The sequence below is a fragment of the Parasteatoda tepidariorum genome, chromosome 10 (genome assembly GCF_982258835.1).
Source record: "Parasteatoda tepidariorum strain Cologne lab strain chromosome 10, Ptep-v5.0, whole genome shotgun sequence".
In the NCBI taxonomy this organism is placed as follows: Eukaryota; Metazoa; Arthropoda; class Arachnida; order Araneae; family Theridiidae; genus Parasteatoda; species Parasteatoda tepidariorum.
Window position 1 is genome coordinate 84,835,688 of NC_141764.1, and position 26,807 is coordinate 84,862,494.

The 26,807-nt window shown below is 30.8% G+C and overlaps 1 protein-coding gene across 2 annotated transcripts in view; it reads left to right on the top strand.

The window, feature by feature from the left end:
- The first annotated feature begins 1,968 nt into the window (after positions 1 to 1,968).
- Positions 1,969 to 26,807, top strand: part of LOC107443832 (sodium-coupled monocarboxylate transporter 1) — a 44,162-nt gene continuing 19,323 nt past the window's right edge. Inside the window, exons 1-8 of one of the 2 annotated variants that reach the window (XM_071184226.2) lie at positions 1,969 to 2,383; positions 11,575 to 11,640; positions 13,985 to 14,104; positions 15,342 to 15,496; positions 17,174 to 17,314; positions 21,867 to 22,005; positions 23,752 to 23,959; positions 26,104 to 26,258. In XM_071184226.2, the coding sequence (XP_071040327.2) occupies positions 2,042 to 2,383; positions 11,575 to 11,640; positions 13,985 to 14,104; positions 15,342 to 15,496; positions 17,174 to 17,314; positions 21,867 to 22,005; positions 23,752 to 23,959; positions 26,104 to 26,258 (1,326 nt within the window). In that variant the 5' untranslated portion in view covers positions 1,969 to 2,041. Of the gene's footprint in view, positions 2,384 to 4,977; positions 5,456 to 11,574; positions 11,641 to 13,984; positions 14,105 to 15,341; positions 15,497 to 17,173; positions 17,315 to 21,866; positions 22,006 to 23,751; positions 23,960 to 26,103; positions 26,259 to 26,807 lie in introns of those variants that run through there. The other variant, XM_043042314.3, reaches the window with a different exon arrangement.

The window sequence follows — 26,807 nt, forward strand, 5'->3', positions numbered from 1 at the left end:
ATTTACTTCCTATTTGTATTTATTTTTAACGCATCGCATTAGAATGTTAACCAATTCATATACGAACGTAAAAAAGTTCGTAACAACAATAATTAATTATTTTAAAGGAAATATTATACAATATTCAAATGAATAATTTCCCACTATTGTTAAAATGATAAATCAGTTATTATAAAAATTATACTCTTTTTTGCGTCTCACTTACTCTCTCCTAAAAAATATGATAGAATTCAGTATATATATATATATATATATATATATATATATATATATATAACATCATAGTTGGTGAGACAGCCCAATGTCCCAAAGTGAGCCAATGCCTTCCTCTGAAGATTTCTCCATGCCGACTTACGATTTATCTTTGATCTCCAATTCCTTTCATTAATTGCGAGAAAATCAGTCTCCACTGAGTCAGCCCATCTCAAAAGCAGTCTAAAAGCAGCATAAAAAGCAGTATAATAAGCAGTATAATAAGCTGGTCAAAAAAGCAGTATATATCTATCTATTTATATCTATCTATCTATATCTCTATATCTATTTCTCTATACCTATATCTACTTATCTATATATATCTATATCAATCCATCTATCTATCCATCTATCTGTATATATATAAAAACCTTCTATCTTCGGGATATTTTGTGGTTTGAAAATATATTAGCCTTTACATTTTTACCCATGATGAAAATGTTCCAACTGATTATTTATACACTGCACACAAAATAAACGAAAACTGCGTAGTATAAAGCTGCAAAACAAATAAACACATCGCATAAAGCCATAGAAACACGCCCGACATAGAAGCACGTCAATGTAATGTTGTTAATTTTCTGTCTTTTGCTTGATATATTTTTTACTTTATGTGCTCTAATTTCGTTTCAGTTTTTTAAGAGCTCCTCACACTATTATATTGATATATTTTGCTTTGGCTGTAGTGATACAATATTGGAAAGCACTTCTTTTTACAGATAAAATCGTGTGAGCTGATGAAGAGATTATGTTTTTCCTTTATTTTATTTTTCGGCTTGATTAAAAACTCATCGGCTCATCTTGATATCCTGGAATCTTGTTTCATTCTTATGAATGCTGCAGTAGTATGGGAAATCCGTTTTACTCTGATTTGACCCTCTGAGTTACAGTGGTTTTTCTTTTTCTGTTTTTTCATGGTTATTTTTCTTTGTTCCACTCTCGGTCGTTGCGGCTTCTCTTTTTTTATTTTTTGCTTTCTTTTCCATTTTTGATTGAAATTTTTACGTTTTATATTTCAAATTGCTTTCACCTTTTTTTCCAATTTACGCCTGGTGAGTAAAATTGGTACCTAGTTTTGAGCGCTGGAACATGTCGACTTTTACTTCTCTCTGTATATTTTTTAAGCAGATGAAGATTTTTAATCAAGTAATTTCAATTTAACAAATTATAAAATAAACGATTTCAATAATAAACCTAAATTTTATCTCTTAATTTGTAGACAAAAAAAGAACAAGAATTACAAAATATTACGGCAACTGTTCTTAATGTTGTGACTTATCATTTGATGGAATTGTGATAGATCGTTTCACAGCTTATATGGCATATTCTAAACAGACGCGTTAGCAAAGTGCTATGTATTTAGGGTATTTATTGACCTTGGAAAAAAATAAATCCATCAACTTATTAAGATTATAAATAGTACATAAATAAAATGTTAAAAAAGAATTGAATTCCACCAATTAACACTTTCGCTCTCCTTATAAAGAAATGATAAAAAATGATCCGATTAAGCGTTTCCTTAGTAAAGAATAAATATCAGTTTAAAGATTGTTAAGTCAAATAAAACAAAATAGCTTTCAATTAGTGTCATCGTATTTCAGAAAACACTGATTTTGTTTGATTAATAAAATCCAATGTAATTGAAATTTATTGTTCATAATTAATGCGTTATTTGTTCTGGCTTATGAACTCTGTTTTATCCGTAATAACAATTATTTTCTATAATCTTTTTTATTTCGTTTCAAATATGGATCATATTTAGAAAGTTCTTATTTTTTTGCTTGCCAAAATGGGTGCCAAACAATTTCTTGGCGTTGTTGATTATATAGTTATAGGTGCTTCATTACTGATTACAGTAGGTATTGGAATAATTTCAAGGTTGCTTTCAAATAAACAGATGACAGCAAAAGAGTACATGCTAGCTGGTAAACGAATGACTAAACTCCCCGTTATTCTTTCTATAATTGTTACAATAGTATCTCCTTCTACAATACTTTCTGCACCAGCAGAAATATACCTGTATGGATTTAAATTCGCAATTGGAGTCTTTGTTCTTCCAATTGGAATGTTTTTAGCCTTAAAGATTTTTATACCTGTGTATTTTCAATGCGGAGTGTCAACAGTTTACGAGGTAATATTTGGTTTTTATAAAACTGACCAAAAAATCTTTGATAATAATGAAGCCTTGCAATGGGCTATTTTTATACTCTAGTGACTTAAATCATTTTAATTTAAATCATAAAGTATTTTTTTAAAATTTTAATTTCTTTTTTAAGCTATTATTGTAAAATGTTTTACCATATTCAAATACTTGTTTTCTAATGTTAGAAATCCTAACCAAAACATTTCCGATTGTAATAATGCTATATAATGCTATTTTTATAGCTCTAGTGCCTTAAACCATTTGAATGTAAATTGAAAAAGTGTTATTTCACAAGTATTTGTACCGAGGTTTTCTAGTATAGTATTAGTTTGCGAGGTAATATTTTCTTTTTTAAAACTAATTAAAAAATTTTTTTATCATAATGACACCATGCAATAGGCAATTTTTATACTCTAGTGACTTAAATCATTTTAATTTAAATCATAAAGTATTTTTTTAAAATTTTAATTTCTTTTTTTAAGCTACTATGTAATAATTTTTACCGTATTCAAATACTTGTTTTCTAATGTTAGAACTCCCAGCCTAAATATTTCCGATTGTAATAATGCCATATAAGGCTATTTTTATAGCTCTACTGCGTTAAAAACCATTTGAAGTTTAAATAAGAAGTATTATTTCACAAGAGTTTGTAACGAGGTTTGCTAGTATAGTATTTGTTCACGAGGTAATATTTTCTTTTTTAAAACTAATTTAAAAATTCTAGATCATAATGATGCCATGTAATATACTATTTTTATACTCTAGTGACTGAAATAATTTAAAATTAAAACATAACTTTTTTTAATTTTAACATCTTTATTTAAGCTATTATATTACATATTTCAGCACTTTAATTTCCGAATGCAATGATGCCCTACAATATGCTATTTGCATTAGTTTTCGAGGGTTTGTAACAAGTTTTCTTAGCATCAGTTTACGAGGTAATATTTTCTTTTTTAAAACTAACCTAAACATTTCCGATTATAATTATGCCATGATGTTGTTTTTACAATAAAATCTTAAAGTATTTTCTTCAAATCTTAATTTCTTTTTCAAGCTGTCCTGCAATATTTATTTTGCACCTGCAACTACTTGGCATTTAGTGTTAGCAATTCCAATCTAAAAATTTACGATTATAATGATGCTATCCTAGTGCCTCAAGCCATTAAGTTAAATCCTAACGCATTAGTCCGTTTAGTTCAGTTTACGAGGTAATATTTTATTTTTTGAAACTAACCTAAACCATTTTGTAATGTATATTTTGCCACCAGTAACTACTTGTTTTTTAATGTTAGAAATCCTAAACTATAAATTATTTTTTCACTCCAGTGCCTTAAGCCATTTAAATTTAAATCAAAAATTATTTCTTTTTAATCTTAATTTCTCTTTTTAAGCCATTGTGGAATATTCAACTACGTGTTTTCTTAATTTTAGTAATACCAACCTAATGAGTTCTGATAGCAATGATGCCCTGTAATATGATATTTGTATTTGTTTCCGAAGTTTTGTTTGTATCAAATCACCACGTAATACTTTCTTCTTGTAATACAATTCTGAAAATTTCTGATTACAATTGTGGCAGGAAATTTACTTTTTATTCACTCTAGTGCCTTAAACCATTTAAATTTAAATAATAAAGTACTTTTTTGAATCATAATTTATTCTTTAAGTTATTGTGTAATATTTATTTTGCCACCTTCAACTACTTTTTTATTATTGTTAGAAATCCCAACCCAAAAATTTCCGTTTAGTTATTAAAAGTTTGTTAATATCAATTTTCGAGGGGAAATTTTCCTTTTTAAAAGTTCACCTAAAAATTTTTGATAATAATGATGCCATGCAATATACTATTTTTATACTCTTAACGTCTTGAATCACATGAAGTTGAATCCTAAAGTATTGTGAAGCTTAACAACAAAGTTTTTTAGTATAAGTTTACGGAGCTCTATTTTCTTTTTTAATTTCTATTCAAGAATTTTCTGATTATTACGGTGCCGTACCAAGATGCTTTTCATTATTTAATTATATTTTAATACGCATAGTACGTAAAACTATTTGCAGTTAAAATATAAAGTATGAGTTCGCAAGGCTTTATGTTTGTAAGCATCACTTTTCTAGGATAATGTTTTATTTTTAAAAACTAACCTAAAAGTCTCCTAATATAAACATATCCGACTACAATGATACAATGCAATATGCTATTTTTATTCTTCTAGTTCCATAAGCCATTTAAAGTTCGATAATAAAGTTTTTTTTTTTTAAAAAAAAGTCTCATACTACCGCTACTAATAATTCATACTAATACTACAAGTACTAATATTACAGCTAGATTTTTAAAAAATAGTAAAACAATATAATTTCAGTTGTTACTTCTATTAGTTTTTTTGCAAATGGCATCTTAATATATCTGTAGCTGTTTTGCTTATTGAAGCTCACGTCACGTGATAGGCTTGTCCAATACGAATGCTGGAAATTACGATATTGTTTGAGGAGATTTTCTTCTAATTAGTGTCATGGCTTTGGAGAGAGGCATGCCTTTGCTTGAATAAAAATAGCTGTAATTGAAATTTATCTTTCCTTAAAGAATCCTTCGTTTTTGCTGACTTCTGAATTATTTTTTTATTGTGAACAACACTCTTCCTCAATTATAGGACTTTTTCTTAAATTTCGAGTAAGGATTATATTTAGGGAGTATATATTTCTCGCTACGGGAAAAAAATGGTTGCCAAACAGTTTCTTGGCGTTGTTGATTACATCGTTATTTGCATTACATTATTGATTTCTGTGGGTATTGGAGTAATTTCAAGGTTGCTTTCAAATAACCAGATGACAGCAAAAGAGTACATGCTAGCTGGTAAACGAATGACTAAACTCCCCGTTATTCTTTCCATAATTGTTACCATAATATCGCCTTCTACAATAATTGCGGTACCTGCTGAAGACTACAAGTATGGATTTGGCATTACTGTTGGAGTTCTAACTCTTCCAATTGGAATGTTTTTAGCATTAAAGATTTTCATACCAGTGTATTTTCAATGCGGAGTGTCAACAGTCTACGAAGTAATTTTTTTCTTTTTAAAATTGACTTGGTTTAAATGATTCGTTATTGCTTATTACGTCTTTATAATGGTATTGATGAGTAGAGATATTTTTTAATTTGAATTTCTTGATAGAAAGATTATTTAAACACTTATATTGTTTTTTTTTTTGTTGGATACGTAATTGTAACAGTGATAATCAGCAAGAGTAGGTTTTTGGATGATTCTAAATGTAAGTTATTTGGAAGTAAAATGTTTTATTTTGAAATGATTATCTTTTGTTTGTATTTACTAGAAATACTTAATTTCTTTATGTAATGTTAACCATATATAAGAAATGTTCGGTACAACCCGAGTGCTTGAAAAGTAGTTATGAATATAATTATTTATTAGTTATAATTACAACTTTCAATGAGGTTAAAACGAAGTAATCGTCACCTAATAAAAAAAGTGCGTGGAGTCCCTCTGCGCGGAAGAAGTTGAACTTCGTAATCTGCGACGTTAATTGTAGAAGAATCAGCAGTCGTAGAAGAATCACTAGTTCTATTCAACGACTCTTTTTCCTGCTCCCTATTAAATTATATGTGTATCAAGACAAACTAAAAAAATATTAATTAAGAAAACAATTCGCGATCGCAACGAACTATAGGGGGCGTTGTTGTATGAGACGCATACCTGCGATTTCTATATGAACCGTCATTCAGTTACTCTGGAGACGTCGTTAATGTAGCGTGTAGCATTGCAACGTTCCTTCTTTAATGTGGCTTATTAAATTTAAAAAAGAAAAATGCTTGATCTTCTTTCTTGTACAACCGAAAACAAAATGGTATCTCTTTTTATTAGAGAAGGAACATCCAAAACACATCGGAAAAATATTTGTACATTAACAGAAAAAAATATGTATATTCTTATAAGAGTTAAAACCTAATGCCCGAGAAATAGTTTTACTAAACTTAATGATATAACATGAAAGGCCCATTTAAACTTTACATTCTATAGTTTTAAGAATCATATTACTTCAAAAATTAAAATGAACAAAAAGTATACATAAGCCTCATAATTTTATAAAATTTAATTTTGTAAACAACGTTTTTTGACAACAATTTTTATCAAAAAATTTCAGGTTTCAATAAAAATCATTATTTAGAAACTAAGAAACGTAAAATAAAGAATGCTGACGAAACAAAAACAAAAAAACAATTCTTTTTTGTCGCCATTTTTAGTGCTACGAATATTCGTCTTTGGGATTTGCCAAAAACAAAACAAGATGCAATTTTATTTTTTCAGGAGGGAAATATTTTACAGAAAAAACGAAAATGTACCAATTCCCACAACATAAAACTTTATCTTGGTAAACGTACGTTTTGAAAATGTTATTTCATTTGGAATCTTATTCATCAGAGTTCATATGGCGATATGATTGTTTTGAATCTATGCTAAACTCTATATCGGCTCATTTTCCACCGAAATCCGATTAACTATTTTGATTTTAAATAAAGTGTTTTATTTTATGAATTGTCGCAAAAATTTTGAGTGTAGATTGGCGGCACTTAAAAACCGCCAAATCTGTAGCGGCGGTTGCGTTAATACGTAAGTCCATGCTTTTCTGAATCATATTATTTCAAACATTGGAATATACAAGAAGTATACATAAACACATAATGTTATACCATTTAATTTTTCAAAAGTATTTTGAGAACAATTTTTATCAAAAAATTATAAACTAAAAAACGGAAAATAAAGAATTCTTAGGATAAAAAAAACGATTTTAAGAATTCTTAACATTGAAATAAAAACTTTCATATTGTTTCTTTTTTTATTATTCTTATAGTTCTTAATCAGACGTAAAAAACCATTCTGTAGAGAACCATCATCAAATGAAAAAAAAATATTTATAAGCAAATTTTTTATTGTAAAAATCATTGCACTTACCTGATTTATGATTCCCGGAGAATTCCAAAATGATAAGTTCCTTGTTTGAAAACTTTATTCTCAAATAATAGATACATAGTTTATACCTTCATTACTTTTAGATAACATACTACACAGCAAAATTTTATAATTGATATGAATTTGAATATGTAGTAAAAACAGAATAGCTGAATTCTAGTTGAACTTATTCTTTCAAAATTAAAAAAAACTTACCAAGAAAACGATTTAAATTAATTAAGAATCAGCACAAATGGCACTATTTCAAGTAACTTGGATAATTTTTTATTGTTGTTTTCCGAATTATATGGATACAGAAATATATACTATTCTATAACGAAGAAGAATATGCTATAACTATATTACAATTCTGTATGTTCTGAATTCATATTTATTCACTGGAATGACGAAAGCAATGTTGACTTCACTTCAATTCGTAATGAATTGAAGACAGAAGAAATGCATTTTACCTTAATACACACATCTGTAACAGTATCCGAAATCGGAAGTCATCAGTTGCAAGTTTGTTGATAATAGAAATTAAAAATTATTGAGGAATTTTTCTTCAAATGTTTGGCGTGTTCTGTTCCTGAAAGATTTACTAATATTCTGGAGATTTTTTTCAAGTTCTTCGGCCTTTTCCTTAGGGAAATTTTGTTTCTTATTTGCTGCTAAAAAATGGCGTCTGATTCAGTCAATGACTTTGATGGAACTAAATGAAAACGCGATAAATTAATGTCCGATATTTACAGGCTCCCGCTAGACGGCGTACTCGAGCGTTGCGATCGCGAATATTCTTATGACTTTTATTTTTATGCTAGTGAGAACCAAAACAATATGGAAATAAATGAGGGAAAACTGGATCCTACCACGTGATTTCCCGGCCAATAAAAATGTAGCGTTAAACGTTTAAAGGTCTGGTGTCTTAGGACAAGCGCCTTATCTGGGCGTCAGCGGAGAGTTGACGTAGAGCTGACGCCAAAAAATACTTTTTTGTTAGCTCAGCGTGAGCAGTCGGTCCAACGCAGACTTTATCTCTCATTGCGCATGCGTTAATAACGTAAACAAATATTTATTTGGAATTTGTATTGATTTGTTATTGTCGACCAGTGTTTTAGAGAACAAATAATGACTTTGTCCAAGGAAAAACACATTATAGCTGAGCTAAATGAAGAGTGCTATGTTTAATGAAGAAGCTATGTTTATTGTCAAAATCTTGATCTTGGCTGATTTCAATGTGCTGTTGGATGTTGTCCGCCATTGCTTCTGTGGTTAACGTCACGCTGTAATCCAACTGCTGTTCAGTTGGACGGCAATTGTAGTTCAAGATGAGCGTTCGATGACGTATACTATCAAACTTACAAATGGACCAATCAGAGGTTAGCGCTGATTTACAATTGACGGCGTCCTGTCCTAAGAAACCAGGCCTTAGCGCAACCTTGTTGGAAGTCGCATAAAAAGTATAACTTCAAAAATAATATCATCTTTCAAACAGAAGAACTGTACTAGAATTGTTTTAAGAACAATTGAAATCGTAAGTCTAACTTAAGTATTTTGACGGTGCGAATTTCACAGAACATACTTCAATCTCTGTTTAGTAGCCTTATTAAAGCGGTTGTAGCTTCCCTTTATTTGAGTAGTGCGATTTGCTTTTGCTCAAGTACTCGTTAAGGTCTGGTTTCTTAGGACAAGCGCCTTATCTGGGCGTCAGCGGGACGTCAACGTCACGCTGACGCCAACAAAATACTGGTTTGTTAGCTCAAGGCCTGGTTTCTTAGAACTAACGCCTTATCTGGGCGTCAGCGGAAAGTTGACGTAGATCTGACTCCAAAAAAATACTTTTTTGTTAGCTCAGCGTGAGCAGTCGGTCCAACGCAGACATTATCTCTCATTGCGCATGCGTTAATAACGTAAACAAATATTTATTTTGAATTTGTATTGATTTTGTTATTGTCGACCAGTGTTTTAGAGAACAAATAATGACTTTGTTCAAGAAAAAACACATTATAGCTGAGCTAAATGAAGAGTGCTATGTTTAATGAAGAAGCTATGTTTAATGTCAAAATCAAAATCTTGGCTGATTTCAATGTGCTGTTGGATGTTGTCCGCCATTGCTTCTGTGGTTAACGTCACGCTGTAATCCAACTGCAGTTGAGTTGGACGGCAATTGAAGTTCAAGATAAGCGTTCGATGACGTATACTATCCAACTCACAAATGGACCAATTAGAGGTTAGCGCTGATTTCCAGCGGACGGCGTCCTGTCCTAAGAAACCAGGCCTTTAAGCTTACGATTGCTTGCAACTTGACGACCCGTTGACGCAATTTACAGCGATTACTTTTTTATCATCTTTTTATCCAAAAATAATCAGATTTTTTTAAGTTCAAAAAATAATTATTTAAAAAATTTTTTTGTCCAAAATTAATGACAAGTGTTTCACGTACCTTCTTTTCAATTGTGTGGGGGAGACTTAACGAAAATTTGGATCCCTAAATAACTTCTGTTCTACTGATCAGATCTTTACGTTCTAGGATTCAATCTTAATGATTCAAGAAGGTGAACTAAAATACGCTAATTAATTAGAGCAGGCTATATTTTAAAATATGAAATTTGACGCAAAAATGTACTTACTCAAACATACCTTTTTTTAACGGATTCAGATTTCTGAACCCCAAAATATAGGGGGTAGCCCCCAAACATAGGGAAATATGGTCCTCATAGTTTGGTTAGAAGAGCGATCCAAAGTTTGAACCTCTTAATGTTAGTTTCACTTTATGCGTATTTTTAATATTTCAAGAGCTTTTTAAGCAAAATAAAAAATTTCTTCAGGCAATTATTAAATTCGTTTATCCGAAGATAAATCTATGCTAAATATAAATTTCAGTAAATATTTATTATTTTTTTTACTTTTTATTATTTTATTTAATATTAGTCAAAAGAATTTCGATTGAAAGGTAGGTAAATTTTTTTTAGATAAATTTAAAGTAATTTCGCATCCGAATCGGTTAAATAGCTCTTATGAAATTTCCTTTTAAATTCAATTTCTCAGGAACTATTTGACCGATTACGCTCAAATTTTGTATTTTGCCATGTAAATTTACGTACTTTGTTGTGATGTAGAAAATTACATACCTTCAAATTTTTTCGACTATTATTAAATGAAATAATAAAAAATAATAAATGCTTCCTAAAGTTTATTTTTTGTATGGAATTATCTTTGGATAAACGAATTCTATTATTGTGAGTAACATTTTTTCAATTCGCTTTAAAAATTCTTTAGATATGGTGAAATACGCAAAAAGTAAATTTAACATTAAAGGGTCAAATTTTTGGACCACTCTCCTGATCAAATCTTTTGGACCATATTTGCATATTGAGGTTTCCCCTATATTTTAGGGATTCAGGAAACCGTATCCGTCGTAAAGAAGTTATATTTATTCAGAGACAGTAAGCTTTTGAGTCAGATTTCGTAACCTAAAATACTTCTACACTAATTAATTAGCATATTTGAGGTCTTCCCTTTCATAAAAATGAATATATCTTAATTCGAATTTTAGTTCAGTAGAAAAAAACTTTGAAGCATGATTTTTTGCCTTTTACAGGGCAACTTTTTTCTAGTAATGTTGTGTAAAAATATTTTTGAGATAGAGATTGATTCATAAAAAAAAAACACTCATTTAGCAAACTACCTAAATTTAATTTGAGTTTTAGACAGGTCTTTTTAGATAGAAAGGTGGTGAGATTTTTCAAATTTTACCACTGTAAAAAAGAATATTAAACTTGAACTTTTGTGTTTTTTCAACTAATCTAGTTTATAAATTATGTGTTTATAACTGCAAATAAGCTATAAGTGAAATGATTAAATGAACGGAAGTATAACGTACAAGAGTAAATAGCTCCTCAGTATTTGCCTCTTTTTTTGACACTACGATAATCTTAGTGTTACCAATATGTAAACAAAACCCTTCCTCGTTTCTTTTTCGCATTTTCTGATGTTTATAAATAGATGATAGCAAAAAACATCGGTGGAAAAATAGCCTCCCATTGGTAATTAACAATTAATGTAGTTAGTGGTAAGTATGCTTCCCTGCAGTCTTATAAAGAATTAATACAAACTTTACACAGCAAAAACTAAATATTTCGAAAAACATTGTTAGTTGATATTCATTGTTATTTTGGTTACCGGTCACGTAAAGTACAAATTTTCTTTCAGTTCCTGGAAATGCGATATGGAAGTATGATAAGATACATCATTTCAGCATTGTTCCTTGTACAAATGGTAATTGAAATTTATTTTCTCTAATTAAAAACCACCTTTTACAGAGTGTTGTAATTGATATGAACTATTTCAGAGCCTACTTAAACTACTTGTATAATTATCTTCTCTCCTATTATGTTCTGAAACAAAACTAAAAAAAAATTATTATTTAATTTGACAAAAAATTAATTAGAACTGAATATAATCTAAATAAACAGAATTAGGGGAAATTTAACTCTATAAAATATCTCAACTGATTTGAATAAATTTATTGAAACTTAAAGTCAGAATCATGCTTATGCGATTGAAGGACTGCATTCAATCAGATGCTCTTACTGTCTGTTATTTAAGAAGGTATAAAAGCAATTTTAAAGATAATAATAGAGGTGTCAAAGCAGAAGTCACTCCACTGCTAATCTTTCAATCATCAATCAGTTATATATCAATCTATAGGAATACGTTTCTTTCGAGATGGAAATACGCATCGTCCAATAAGAATAGCGAAAACAGTCAGTTGCCACTCACAATCTCAAAATTACGACAACTAATTGATAATTACAACTAAATCCAATCAAGGACTGTTAACTCTCTGACTTCGATATCAATATGTCAAAATTTTGGAGATATTTGCAAAAATTCATCTTCCGAATCTCATTAGAAATAATATTAAAATATTCTTCTCTATCTTTTTACATTCAGCAAGTATAACAAAACTTGAAACCTTGCAAATGACTTTGAACATTTTGATTTTGCATTATTTAAATGACCTTATAGCTGATTGTGATGACTAGCCTACTTAAATTCGTTTGCTGTATAAGAATATAGAATGTATATGGAATATAGAATGTATAAGAATATAGAATGAATATAGAATGTATAAGAACTCAAAATTTCCAACCAATTTTTAGGAGAGAGTAGATCAATACTCATGTTTTAAGATATATTTATAGAAGAACAGGTTAAAATTAACCTAAGTATTAGACAACAGGTAAGAATTTTTAGTAGTCTTAGGTCTCTTTTAGTAGAATTTAGGAAGCGAAAAATTTAATTTTCCTAAAGAACGAATTTTTAGGAAAAGAAGAATCGGAATTTATAGGAATCGGTCTTTCGGATCCAATTTCTGTAAATCGGATTGGATTCAAGTCACATGTTCTGCATTGAATATCCACATCGAACGACTTAAATTATAAAGTATATACTGATTTCACGTCATTTGGGCATTGGCGACATTTCAACGTCATAAAATTATGAAATTTTTATAAGTCGTACAGTGCGCCAAAAAAAAGACCACCTTGAATAAATTTTGATCTAATGATCGGATCGTCACGTTTTGGGACTCTATCTTAATGGTTCGATGGAGGTGACCTCAAATATGCTAATTAATTAGATCAGACGATATTTTAAATTGCGAAATTTGACTCAAAAACGAACTTTCTCTGAATAAACATACCGTTTTTTCAACGGATTCCGATTTCTGACCCCCAAAATATAGGGAGTAACTGCAATCATAAAAATATGGTCCCCATAGTTTGGTCAGGAGAGTGGTCCAAAGTTTGGACCCCTTCATGTTAATTTTACTTTTTGAGTATTTCACCATATCTCAAGAGCAATATCTTCCCATATCTTTATGCAAATTAAAAATTTTTTGCACACTATTATAAAATTAGTTTATGTAAAGATAATTCCATGCAAAGAACAAATTTCAGTAAATATTCATTATTTTATTAAATAATAGTCGAAAACATTTCGAATTGTAAGGCATAAAACTTTGTACGTAATTTAAAGCATGTAAAAAATTTTCAATTCATTTAAACAGTTCTCGGATAAGGCGAAATACGCAAAATTTAAAATTAACATTAATGGGTCTTAACTTTGAATCGCTTTCTTGACCAAACTATGGAGACCATATTTCCCAGATTGATGTTACCCCTTATAATTTGGGAATCAGAATTTCGAATCAGTTGGGAAAAAAATACATGTTTATTCAGAAAAAGTGTGTTTTTTGTCTGATTTCCTGTCTTAAAATATCGTCTGCCCTAATCATTTAGCGTATTTGAAATCACCTCATTAAGATTGAGTCCTAGAATGCGAAGATCCGATCATTAGATTAAAAGTTATTCAAGGAGATCAGCTTTTTTTTTGGCGCACTGTGGGTTATAAAATTTAACAGTTATTTATTTTTTGTTTAATTCATTAAAATAATAAGTGTGATTATAATAAGTGCAGATAAGTGTAATTATAATAAGTATATAAATAATAAGTGTGATTTGTTACATTTTTGGAGACCCATTATTACTATCACCCTGAATAAAGTTATATAAACTGATAAAATAATTGTGTTTTTATAATTCTACATTTCTTACAGATATTTGTCATGGTTGTTTCTCTGTTTGGATCAGTGCTATCTCTCAGCGCTGTGACCGATCTATCTCTAGAAATTTCGGTGATTTCGCTTGGAGCTCTATGTACTCTATACTGCTCGTTGGTATGTGCTTAAAAACTTGAATTCAATAGAAAAGAAATAGCATTTTAATAAAATATGAAGATTAAGGGAAAAAAAATTCCGGAAAAAAAATGAATAAAAGATAAACTCAATTGCATCGCAATAAATAAATAGAATCATAAGAAATCGTTGCTAAAAACATAAATCTGTAGTTGCAGAAATCCCATTCTTATTGTAATTAGGTAAATTAGTAGAAGATGATCATCGATACCAGACATGTGACCTATGACATCCGTGATCGCTTATAAACAAGATGGCGTGTTAAAGACGAGCTAAGTGTCTCCTTCTTATAAGTTAGAAACTTAACATGAAGTTAATTAAATACAATGCCTCATCATACATCGAATTTGTTAAAATATAATTATTTCTCTTCTACATTTATTATTTATTTATGCATTTCATTGTAATCTTTATACATATTTGTTTTGTGTACCTGGCAACTTCGATGCATAATTAGTTTGTTTGTGTTCTACATGGCGTTGTGACTTTAAGTAAGAAATATTCAGAGAAAGAATTGAAATCTTTCTGAAAGAAATTAGAATGCGTCACTTAAGAGAATTGATACTTGATGGTCTTGGCTTACTCGAAGTAGAACGGTAGAAACAGTTGATAACGTAAATAAATGTAACGTTTCAACAACCAATCAGGGTCCAGGTACCCACACTATGTCATTTGGGGGCTTCCCATTTTTATATTGAAGGCTTTTTTTCAAAATGTCATGTTTCTGATATGCTGGTGACTAGAGAGTATAAAAACATGAATATAATGAATGAATTTTGCTTTAATTGAATAATTGGTTGATTTGTTTCGGCGAAACATTAAATTCCTGGTCAAAATATCTCGTTTTAAAATAATGACGGTTGAAGATTTAATTATAATTTTTAACAGCACCATATTATTATTTTTTATAAATCTTTGCACTTTAAATATGAGAAAATTAAAATCATCAAATGATTTATTATTAACAATTTTAAAAGCAGTAATCGTAGTTTGAAGCCTTAAAACTGATTTTTTGTGCTCGTTTGCATTGCACACCTGCTTAGTTTTTAATTTGGCATTTACTAAAATAGCACTTTGCAGTACCGGACAATTACTTTACCAAATTACCTTACGACTTATTACCAAGCGTATTACATAATTAGTCCTATTAACTTACGACTTATATGAAATGTTTTTCTTAATGTTTAAATCTAAAAGAGAAAATTCAAATTCATTTTAGGGTGGTTTGAAAGCTGTTTTGTGGACCGACGTTTTTCAAGCGGCTCTTATATTTGTATGCATGGCATCATTGTATGTAGCAGGAATTGGTGATGCAGGTGGCATCGCTAAAATATATGAACAAGCAAAAGAAGGTCACAGATTAGATATGTTTGAGTAAGTACGAGATTCGAGTACGAGTAAGTATTTCAAACAAATATTCAACATACAACTGATGACGTAAGAGTTTTAGCACTTTTCATTATCCAATCTTCCACCTACTCTAGTTTCGCCGCATTGAAGCTGCACATTACCATCTAACAAAAAAGAAAGAAAAAAGTAAGGCGGAAATTTCTGCCTTTATCAATGAAAGATATACAAATAGTTTGATAAAACATGAGAACTATGTAAGATGAGCGTGGACAAGCGATTCTGAATCGCAATTCAAAAATATACCTCCAACCATTGAGTTTAATAGCTTGAAACGGCACAATTTATGGTTTTAATCATTTGTTTAGAGATTTTTTAAAATTTATTTTCAGTTAAATATTGTAAATACCTTCAAATTAATTTAGCAAAAAATGAGAAAAAGTTTGAACTAACGAGGCTGTTAAATGCAACGTTTAATGACGTAATTTTCCTGTGAATTGGATATTATAGTTTAAACATTTAATACGGTTGGAGTGTAATAAAATGCACTTTTACTTTTCGAACACTTAGGTGAGTAGGAGTTTAAGAAACGGATGGCAGGGTTTCAAGGAATTTTTCATTAAAAGTACCTTTAATATTTTCGTATTGGGAGAAATAGACACTCAAATGTCATGAAATTCTATCTCGTTTTTGGAGAAACTGTCACCTGGTATACGCTCCGAGCGTCGTCAAAATAATTAAGTAACTTTCGTGATTCTTTGAAATACTTCTATAATTTTATTAAAAATAGAATGAGGAAATATTTCTTTAATTTTGAGGAAATTTATTTCCTCAAAGAAGTAATTATTAGAGGAAATAAATTTCCTTGTTCCTTGGAAATAAATTTCCTTTCCTAAATTTTGAGGAAATAAACTTCCTTAAAATTAAAGAAATATTCCGGAATTCGTTATTTTTTCAACCCCACAACGGAACAAATTTCGAAGTGCCTAAAGCATTTAACTTTTCTAATAATAACTTGAACGTAGGCACTATATTGGTCGCACAACACAACAAGGAAGGATAGTTAAATTTAACTTAGGCCCTAAGTGGGATTCGAATCCCGGATCTTCCTGGCATGGGAGCAGCTTATTGATCTCTATCCAGGCCGGTCGACTTGATTCTTCGCTTTATTTTCGATTGTATAGTCTTTATTTTAGTTTCATAGGTCTAGTTAACAATATCCCACAATGCACTGCGAAGAGGTTTCGAGTTGTGGAAACAGTTTTAGTCATATATTTGAGAGTTCACATTACGTCACACATGTGATTTCGTGAGGAAATGATTCGTAAAATTTACGAAATACCTTTCAAGGATTGCTGAATTGTCAAAATTGAGAATTTTATTTATAAACGTGCGAAACTTTGTAAGTTTCTAACAATTAACTTTGTTTGTCAACATCAACCTCTTAGAGGAAAAAGACTTTCAGGGAGACGAAGTTTGTGCTCTCTGTGCACAAAATAATAATAAAAAAATTAATTACAAGTATGCACAGAAAATAAATAATACACGAGATTAGGTGAAGTCTTACTTTTTTAGTTAATTTGTGTCTTGATTGCCAGGAATATGATCAGGTGCGAATTTTCGAGTCACTATAAAAACATATTTAATTTCTATATTTTATTTAAATTTTGAATGAGTTTAAGTAAATTTTTCATTTCTTTTTAGCCTCCGTCCAGATTTAACAAACCGACATGATTTTTGGGCATGCGTATTCAGGGGGATTATTTTTGGAATTGGATTTTATGGGACAAACCAAGTTGAAGTTCAAAGGTTACTGAGCCTAAGCAATATCAAGAAAGCAAACAAGTAAGTCCTTTAGAAGGTGTATAATATAATATAGTTATAGTTGTATATATAAAATATGCCAACCAGGTGACCGAGTGGTTAGCGTGCCTGACTGCGGAGCCGATGGTTGCGGGTTCGAATCCCGCTCAGAGCATGGATGTTTCTTTCTCTCTTTGTGTTCTATGTCCTTTCTCCTTTGTGTGTGCGTGATTGTGTGAATGTGACCCTCTCTATAAACGGGTTTGTGGTTGTGCGACGTGGGCGACGCTGCTCCACAGTCGTTGCTTCGCCACAGGCTGATAACGAGACAGCTGGGTAACGAGAAGAGAGTAGCAGTTCTGGCATTCCTGAGGTCAATGGGTCAATGTCCCAAGTGCCCGCCATTAAAAAAATATATATATATAAAATATGTCGTTTAAAGAGACAAAATAATTTGTTAAGCGTCTCAAGTTAAAGCATTGGTTAGAGAACCATTGCTGTTGAAATAGTTATGATTTCTTTTAGCAGATTCTACCGATTAAGTACTCTTAAAAATTCTTCCACGATGGTTTGTAAACGATATTTAATTAACTAATGTCAAAAGACAATTTTCTAATTTAAAATTTGATTAAGAGGGACACAGACGGGATTCAAATTATTCTCTATGTTAACATTTTATCCACAACTAATTTTTGGGTTTTTTGTAAAATAATCGTTAAATTAATTCAGTGATATCAGAGATTCATTGTTCAAATTCAGTTATATCATCGAATTAATTCAGTCATATCATTGGCATAACCCGGGGCACAGCACTGACGTAAAAATAGTCTCACTGGTAGATGGATCATGGCTTAGAGTTCCCTTGTAGACAGGTCAACCGTGGGAGGTTTTCATTGTCTTCCTCTCCTTGTGACGCAAATGCGGATTAGTTTCATCAAAAAGTTGTTCACGAAATCAAATCTTCCAATACTTCATTCGGAAGTCCCCTTAGCTTCTGGATTGGGTTCAAAACTACAAGGCAACGGAATTGAACATTGGTAGTTATAAACTCAAAATTGGGTCGGGTGTGCTCAACGATGGGTGTAAAATAATATAAAATATTATAGCTTTTGTATATTAATAGTTAAATTAATTCAGCGATATCATTATCTGATATCATTTTGATGTTATGTCATTTCAATATAAGCTATTCTATATAAATATGAAAATTATAAGCATGGTATACTTATTATGGTATACTTATTTCTACCACGATGCGGTTTTGGACAACTAAAAAAATTTTATGACAGCAACTGAATTTAAACGTTCTTAATTATAAATGTCAGCTGACCGGCCTGAGTAGGGGTCACTGAACTAGCCTTGCATTAGAAAGGTTCTGGGGTCAAATCCCGAGCAAGGCATGGATGTTCTTTCCTTCCTGTACTATCTATCCTTTCAGTAGGAGCAACGTTGGCCTACCTAATATGGTGCTCCTGATAGAGTGGCCTTCAAATCTGCCCTTCAGAAGCCTGTATGACGAAAAATTATTCTCCAGGTGGGCACTGGAAAAAATAAATATAAATGTCATCGTCATCACCATTTTGTGCTATATCAATTATAACCACATTAGAGAATACCGACATCAGTTGTATTGAGAAACGCAGAAAATATTACAGAATTTAGCAGTCATTCTGCTCTGTAATACTCATCAAGGCATTAATAAATATATGGGCATTCCAAAATTTACTCATAAAAGGAACCAGGAGGATAAAAGCTTACCTTGGGAACGCAAAACATATTGAAAAGGGTTCAATCGGGAAAAATGTTTGCAGAATCTGAATCTAGAGCTGGCCTACAGCGAGGTAACTATGCACTTCAACCGATATCAAAAGTATATCTGGTCATTCCTTTTACGTCATTGTAGAGTATGTAATGACGTCAACTTCAAACAATTCTTCTAGGACCGGGATAGCCAGGTTGGTGGGGCACTGAGACCATGTCCAAGAGGTCGTGGGTTCAATCCCCGCCAGCCGAAGACTCTCTGTGTAGTAAATGATGCACGTTAAATATGTCGAGTCGTGAAGTCCTCCATGTTCGCATAACAAATGAACACCTCTGGGGGTACTGATCCTGGAGTTTCTTTGTCTTCTGGATTGGTTCAAAATTACAAGTCTAAGGAGTTGAACATTAGTAGTCGTAAACCCAAAATTGGGTCGGTTGTTCAACGACGAATATATATATGCATAACAATAATTCTTCTAATAATTCATTAAAAAAATTCTTTCGTAGCCAGCAAGTTTATGGTTAAGTAAAGAAACACATTGGTATCATGCCAGGTTTTTCAGTTGCTTTCATTTAAACGGAGTAAGGTCAAAAGCATATTTCCGTCTGATATCCGAAATCTGTGTATAACTAGTAGTAACTCAAAAATAAACTTCATATGCAATAGGGCCATACTTAGCAGAGAATGCAACACATCAGCTACATGATACAACACCAGAGATTATGAATTAAACATATCTTAGTCAAAATATAGTCTATCTATCCGAAGAATATCCCATGTCAGTTGTGTAGAGTACTACAGGTTACTATGGTTGTGAATTGGAACTATTACAAGTAGAGGTGTGGGGAAAACTATTCAGACAAGTTTGACAGGTGTCGGTGGGAAAAGTATCTAAAGCTCCTTTGGCTAAAATTTGCTTCTTCTCGTCTCTGTAGCTGCAGGTAATTTTAGACTCTATGGCGATAGGAGTTAATTAGATGGACTGACTATATGTACTATGTTGGGAGAAAAATACTGTATTTCTAATTTTTTTTGCACAATTTGAATTAAATAAGACAGCTAAGTTCTGTTGATTGTATAACTGGTTCGTGAGTACAAGAAGGATAGAGTGCGCAGGTGAATTATAATTGTTCAAACTTTTCTTAAACATTTGGAAATAATATGCCACACTAATTTCCTAAGCATTTGAAAACAATAATAAATACATGGTTTTCATTACCGGAATTTGAAAATAATATGTCACACTCTCTAATATGCAATTACATGATCTCGCGTGGAATTGTTAAGAAGTAAATTATAACTCAAGGTATTCAGGATGAAAAGAAATTAAATATACATTTCAATTGTTGTTAAGGTCATTGTTTTCATTAATTTTATTTTGTTTCTGTCGTTGAACATCAGACCCAATTTTTTGGGTTTACGACTACTGATGTTCAATTCCGTAGCCTTGTAATTTTGAATCCTATAAAGAAGACAAGGAAACTACTGGATTAAGCAAAGAGAAAAAGTTGCCTTCGTAAAGAACTTTTTGATGGAACTAACCTGCATTTTAACTACATGGAAAGGTGCCATCGATGGGATTCGAACCCGGTTCACCGAATTGGAAAACGAACGTTTTTTCCACTGAGCCATCACGGCTCAAGATTTTAAATAACAAAAAACATTATGTTATTCATGTATATGTTTATTATATATTGTCAGCTTTTATTTCTATTTTTAAATGAACCAATAATAGCCTTTACCTAAAAAATGCTTTCATGGAGCAAAAGTGGACACATATTTGTGGGCCTACTGTGGAAATAAATAACGTCTGTTACCTTGTATTAGAATTATAAATTACAATACAGGATTTTTATGATGAAAAAAAAATTAAATATTCATTTAAATAGCTTTTAAGACCATTGCTTTAAATAGTAGGAAAGACTAAATTATTCGTGAATATACTTATTATATATGTATATAGTCTGCTTTTATTTTAGTTTTTTTAATGAGCCAATAATGGCCTTTACCAAAAAAATTGCTTTCATGAAACAAGTGTGGACACACATTTGTAGGTCTACGGTGGACATATCCATATCGAGCTTATAACTAACACATATTACTTGTTAGGGTCTTTATTTACAAAATTAGATTTATTTTGTTATATTTTAAATCAATATATATATATAGATTTTAGAAGTATAAAAATATAACTATTTGGGATATAATTCTAATTGTGACTAGGTCAATAATTAAAAAAAAAACGCAGAGATGTAAGCCAGCCCAAAATTAGACTTATTTTGTTATATTTTAAATAACTATATATATATATATATATATATATATATATATATATATATATATATATATATATATATATATATATATATATATATATATATATATATATATATATAGATTTTAGAAGTATAAAAATATAACTATTTTGGATATAATTCCAATTTTGACTAGGTCAATAATTAAAAAAAAATGCAGACATGTAAGCCAGCCCTTTAAACACCTTTTACCTATTTCAATATAAAATCAAATCAGTATACATAGCTTTTAGCAGTATACCCATGTTAGGTTTTCTGATTTGGGCCTTTTTTCCAAAGGGATTTTACCAAGTATTTAAGCGATTTAAATAATATTGTGTTTCAAAACAAATGACTTGATCATTTCTGGTAGTATACTTACATTACTTTATGTCCTTAAGAGAGTCAAAAGAAGATTTTAAATTTAATCTTTGTCCTTCGAACTAATTCCGAAATTTATTCAAATTTATACTTTATAATTTAAAAATACATATTATAAAAAATTGAATTCTGCTGAAACAAAAATTCTGTTTTTCAGGACATTTCTAATAACGATTATTCCTGCATCGTTATCATTTCTTTCGTGCCATGTTCTAGGCCTTATTATGTATTCCGTGTATTACCATTGTGATCCAGTTTTAAACAAAGAACAATCTGGTGTCAGTAGATACGACCAAGTAAGTTACATTGATATGAATCGGTATAATTATTATAATAAAAAAAATAAAACAGTAAAATAATTGAGAGATTAAGAACATGTAATTACAAAAAAATATTTGTTTGTTTTGATAGAAATATTTTATTTTGTTTTGAATCAGAGACTATGGCAAGTTTCATGAGATAACATAACAATATTGACACATAACAGTAGGTTAAATTTTCCTAAGCGAACATATATATATATATATATATATATATATATATATTTGTAACAAAATAAATAAATACAAAAAAAACACGAAGAAAATTAAGAAAAACAGTAAGTTTCATTTATTGCGCATAAGCTGCAAGTAAACAGAACTCATTAGATGAGTTCAAAATGAAGGATAAAGCAAAGGAAACAAAGGCTGATGAAAAGATTATTTTTTATTTTCCGGATTTTTTAAAAAAGTTTTATCCTTTTTTTCCCCCCAGTTGTTTGTTATTATTTTATTTATTATTATTTTTCTTTCCCCCTCCCCCTCTTTTTTTCCATATGTCTATAATTTTCCTTTGTTTTATCTTCATTTTGAACTATGTATATATATATATATATATATATATACTATTTTATTAAATTAAAATTATTCATTAATAAAATGAATAATAAAAATTTGTAAATATAAGAAAATTTTATGAGGACCTTTTTCTGGAAAAAATGAGTTTCATAATTGTATGCAAAATTTTTTTGAAAAGTTAAAATGTAGATATGGGGAAATGCATAATAAGAGAAATTAATATGAAGGAGTTCAAAGTTTGTCAGCTCTATCTGTAAATGATTTCGTAACTTTAAACATGATGTGCACAAATTCAGTAAAATATTTGAAGTAAGCTTTGTAAACAATAACAATAGCTTCTTATTACGTGAACATTTGATTATTTGATCAAGCGTTATGATAGTTTTTTCTTCTTTTCTTAGTTTGAACACTTTGCATTAGTGTATCGGAAGGATAGCCACCGATGTAATAAATAAAAAAGAAGCCTCATTTGGAGTGACTTTTAACCATCTAATTTAAAACTTTAACGGAAGTCGGTATAGCGTATACAAATAATGCTAAAACTGATTTTTTTCGATGTACCTTTTCTCAGCTCCTAAATATGATATTGCTTCAGTTCTTATATTTACCTATACATGTTTACTCTATGATAATTGTTAATACATATTTTTTTCAGAAAATGTTTTAACAGAATTATGAACTTATAACTTTTAATTTTTTTTCAAAGTTTGACCTGTTAACGCTAAAACATTCCCACAGCATACAATTGATATAATCTCAAATATCCCCAAAAAATTTCATAGCGAAATCATAAGTGGTATCTTAAAAAATGTACATCGACAAAGGTCCGTTTTTAACATTATTGATATACAATGCCCAACCAACTTCCCGGACATTAACCCTTCAGTCTAAATTTTTGGATTAAAAAGTTTTAAAATATGCCTCTAAATACCATAATTCACTCACTTGAAAAATGGAGGGAATAAGCTAATTTTTTTTAAAACTAGCGGCATCCTATTCGAGACAATTTTGTATCATACAGACAATATAAAGCATGTTTGCTAAAATTAAATTTCGTCATTATTATGTGATTTATAGAATGAATAATTCGCTCACCTGTTTTCAGAAAACTTAGATTTTGGAGGAGAAAGATATTGAAGTAACCATCTATTTAAAATAACATGTTCGTGTTTTCAATCCTAAATAACTATTTCGTATTGATTTTAGATTGTTCCAGATTACATGATTAAAAAATTCAGTTCTATACCTGGTATGACTGGTATTTGTATAGCAGGTCTTTTCAGCGCTTCACTGAGCACCATTTCATCGTGCCTGAATTCCGCTGCTACTGTAACAGTTGTCGACTTCATTAAACCTCTGTACAAGAGAGGAGAAATTTCTGATGTCAAAACAGTATGGTTGGTAAAAATATTATGTGAGCACCACTTATTTAACAATATTGAAAATATTCTCTTTTATCCCAGCTAGAATGTATGCAATAACATTTTGCAATATTTTATTGGGAGCACAAATTAGTTCATTCCATTTTTTTTGTATTCAAAAGGGCATTTATTTTTAACCAAAATGAATGAACAGATTAATCAGAGTATTTTCCATCGTTGGCTACTACTTTTTCCCACCTCTCAGGCAATTTTCGAATTCCATCTCGAAAAAATGTCTCTTTTTTTTGAGGCTATCCAAGTTAGGGCCAACTTTCGATTTCTGCAAAAGACGTGAATCGATGACCTGCCAAATTGTGCAGCATCCGTTGGAGCAACCAGTAAAGGAGCAATGTCCGGTGAATAAGGCGGATGCGGTAAAATATCCCACTTGAGCGTTTCCAAATAATTTTTTGCGACTTTTGCGACATGAGGCCAACCGTTATCATGCAGACGAATAACTTTGTCATGTCTTTGCTCTTATTCCGGCCGTTTTTCTCGTAATACTCGACTCAAACGAATCAATTGTAGCTTATACCGATCGCCCGTAATGGAATCGCCAGGTTGTAGCAGGTCATAGTATACAACAACATTCACCATTCCTGAAACGACGAAACCATTCCCTACATGATTTATCAGTTGGAGCATTGTCACTATAAACTTCTACAAGCATTCGATGCACTTCAGCTGCACTTTTCTTGCAATTAAAGCAGAAACATAAAACCTCCCGCAAATGCTTCTTAGTTACAACAAAATTTGACATATTCAGCAAAGTAAAAAACAGGGTTTTTGCATGAAACTCAAAGCGATATAAACTGAATATTATTGACAGATGTCTAACCTCTCTGAAACTACCGAAACTAACCGTCACTATGAAACATTCATAACAGCCAGAGCCATCTTTTGAAAACCGGACGAATTTGTACTCCCAATAGTTAATATTTTCTTACTTTAATTTATTAACTAGCAATTGTGTTCTAGAAAACACATCTTAAGAATAATAATTCGATTTTAGTTTCCGTCGTATATATTTTCAATATGTTATGACAAAGTTTTTTGCGTGAAAACTAATTTTGATATCAATAAAAGCGTGCATTTTCTTAAGACTTATGCTTTTTTTTATTCTAAATTTGTGTAGATGTTGTAACTGTACAATTTAGTATATTACTTCTTGTTAACATCTTATCATGTTTGGCACAAAGTAGTCAAAAATCAAGCTCGACCTAAATATTTGAATTTTAAGTTACGTGATGAACTACGATGATTCAGTGGTTAAGGCACTGAACAGTCATAATGAAGAACTGGGCTTCAATCCCCAATGGCAGCTTGAAGTCCAAACATATTCATATTGATGGGTCCCAGCTTGCCTGGAAAGTAAATGAGGCGTGTTTGCCATGCTGACCCTATTGCCACAATCATGCCGTTTGTAACAAAAGTTTGGAGCTTTAACCTCTATAACTTCCGTTCCTCACAACGGGTTGTAGCCGGAATATTTAACTTTAAATGCTCAATGCTGACCACATTGTCACAATCATGCCGTTTGTAACAAAAGTGTGGAGCTTTAACCTCCATAACTTCCGTTCCTCACAACGGGTTGTAGCCGGAATGTTTAACTTTAAATGCTCAATGCTGACCACATTGTCACAATCATGCCGTTTGTAACAAAAGTGTGGAGCTTTAACCTCTATAACTTCCGTTCCTCACAACGGGTTGTAGCCGGAATGTTTAACTTTAAATGCTCAATGCTGACCCCATTGTTACAATCATGCCGTTTGTAACAAAAGTGTGGAGCTTTAACCTCTATAACTTCCGTTCCTCACAACGGGTTGTAGCCGGAATGTTTAACTTTAAATGCTCAATACTGACCACATTGTCACAATAATGTCGTTTGTAACAAAAGTGTGGAGCTTTAACCTCTATAACCCCCGTTCCTCACAACGGGTTGTAGCCGGAATGCTCAATTTAAAATGCTCAATGCTGACCACATTGCCACAATCATGACTTTGGTCACAAAATTGTGATGCATTTACCATGTAATCCCTGGCTCACAACTGGTTGTAGCTGCAATGCTTTGCTTAAGGTTACGTGATACATTTTAGTAAGAGTTAAGATAATTATTTTTTAATTATTATTTTATTAGGTGTTGTTTATGGTTGTGCAAGCATTGGATTAAGTTTCTGTTTCCTCGAAGTTAGAAGCCTTGTGCAACTCCTAAATGTAATGCTTAATTCATTAGAAGGACCTATGTTGGCTGTATTTCTAACAGGAGTTTTAACAAGGAAAGGAGGTGATAAGGTAAAATACTTATTAATGCTACGTTTGAAGTCCTTGTACTACTACAATGAATAGTATTTCGTAAAACGGTATCCCAGCTGAAAGAAAAAAATAGGAAACTCGGACAGGAATTTTACGTAACTTTAGTTTCTCGGATAAAACCGGGATGGAAAAAATCGCAAATATCGAAGTTTCAACGAACAAAACCTCAAATTGAAAAAATAAAAACAGTGGAAGGAGAAATAAAAGTATGCATTAAGATTGAGATTCAAATTAGTTTATGAGAGGAAACTGGTTGAAAAATTGGAAATAGGACAATAGTCCTTAGAAGCATCAATGTACCGAACAAATGCATACCGGGAAATGGTTCAAACCTGAAGATGAATCCATTGTTAGTAAAAAGTTCTTCAAACATTTATTATTTATCACTAACTTTATCAAGGTATTTTCGGGTTTATAACAAGTGTAATAAATTGAAATTTATTATAAGTTTTTTTTTGTAATACTTTTAAAGATAGATTATTTGTCTGTAGATGGCACCACTACGGTAAAGTTTAAATTCAATCATAA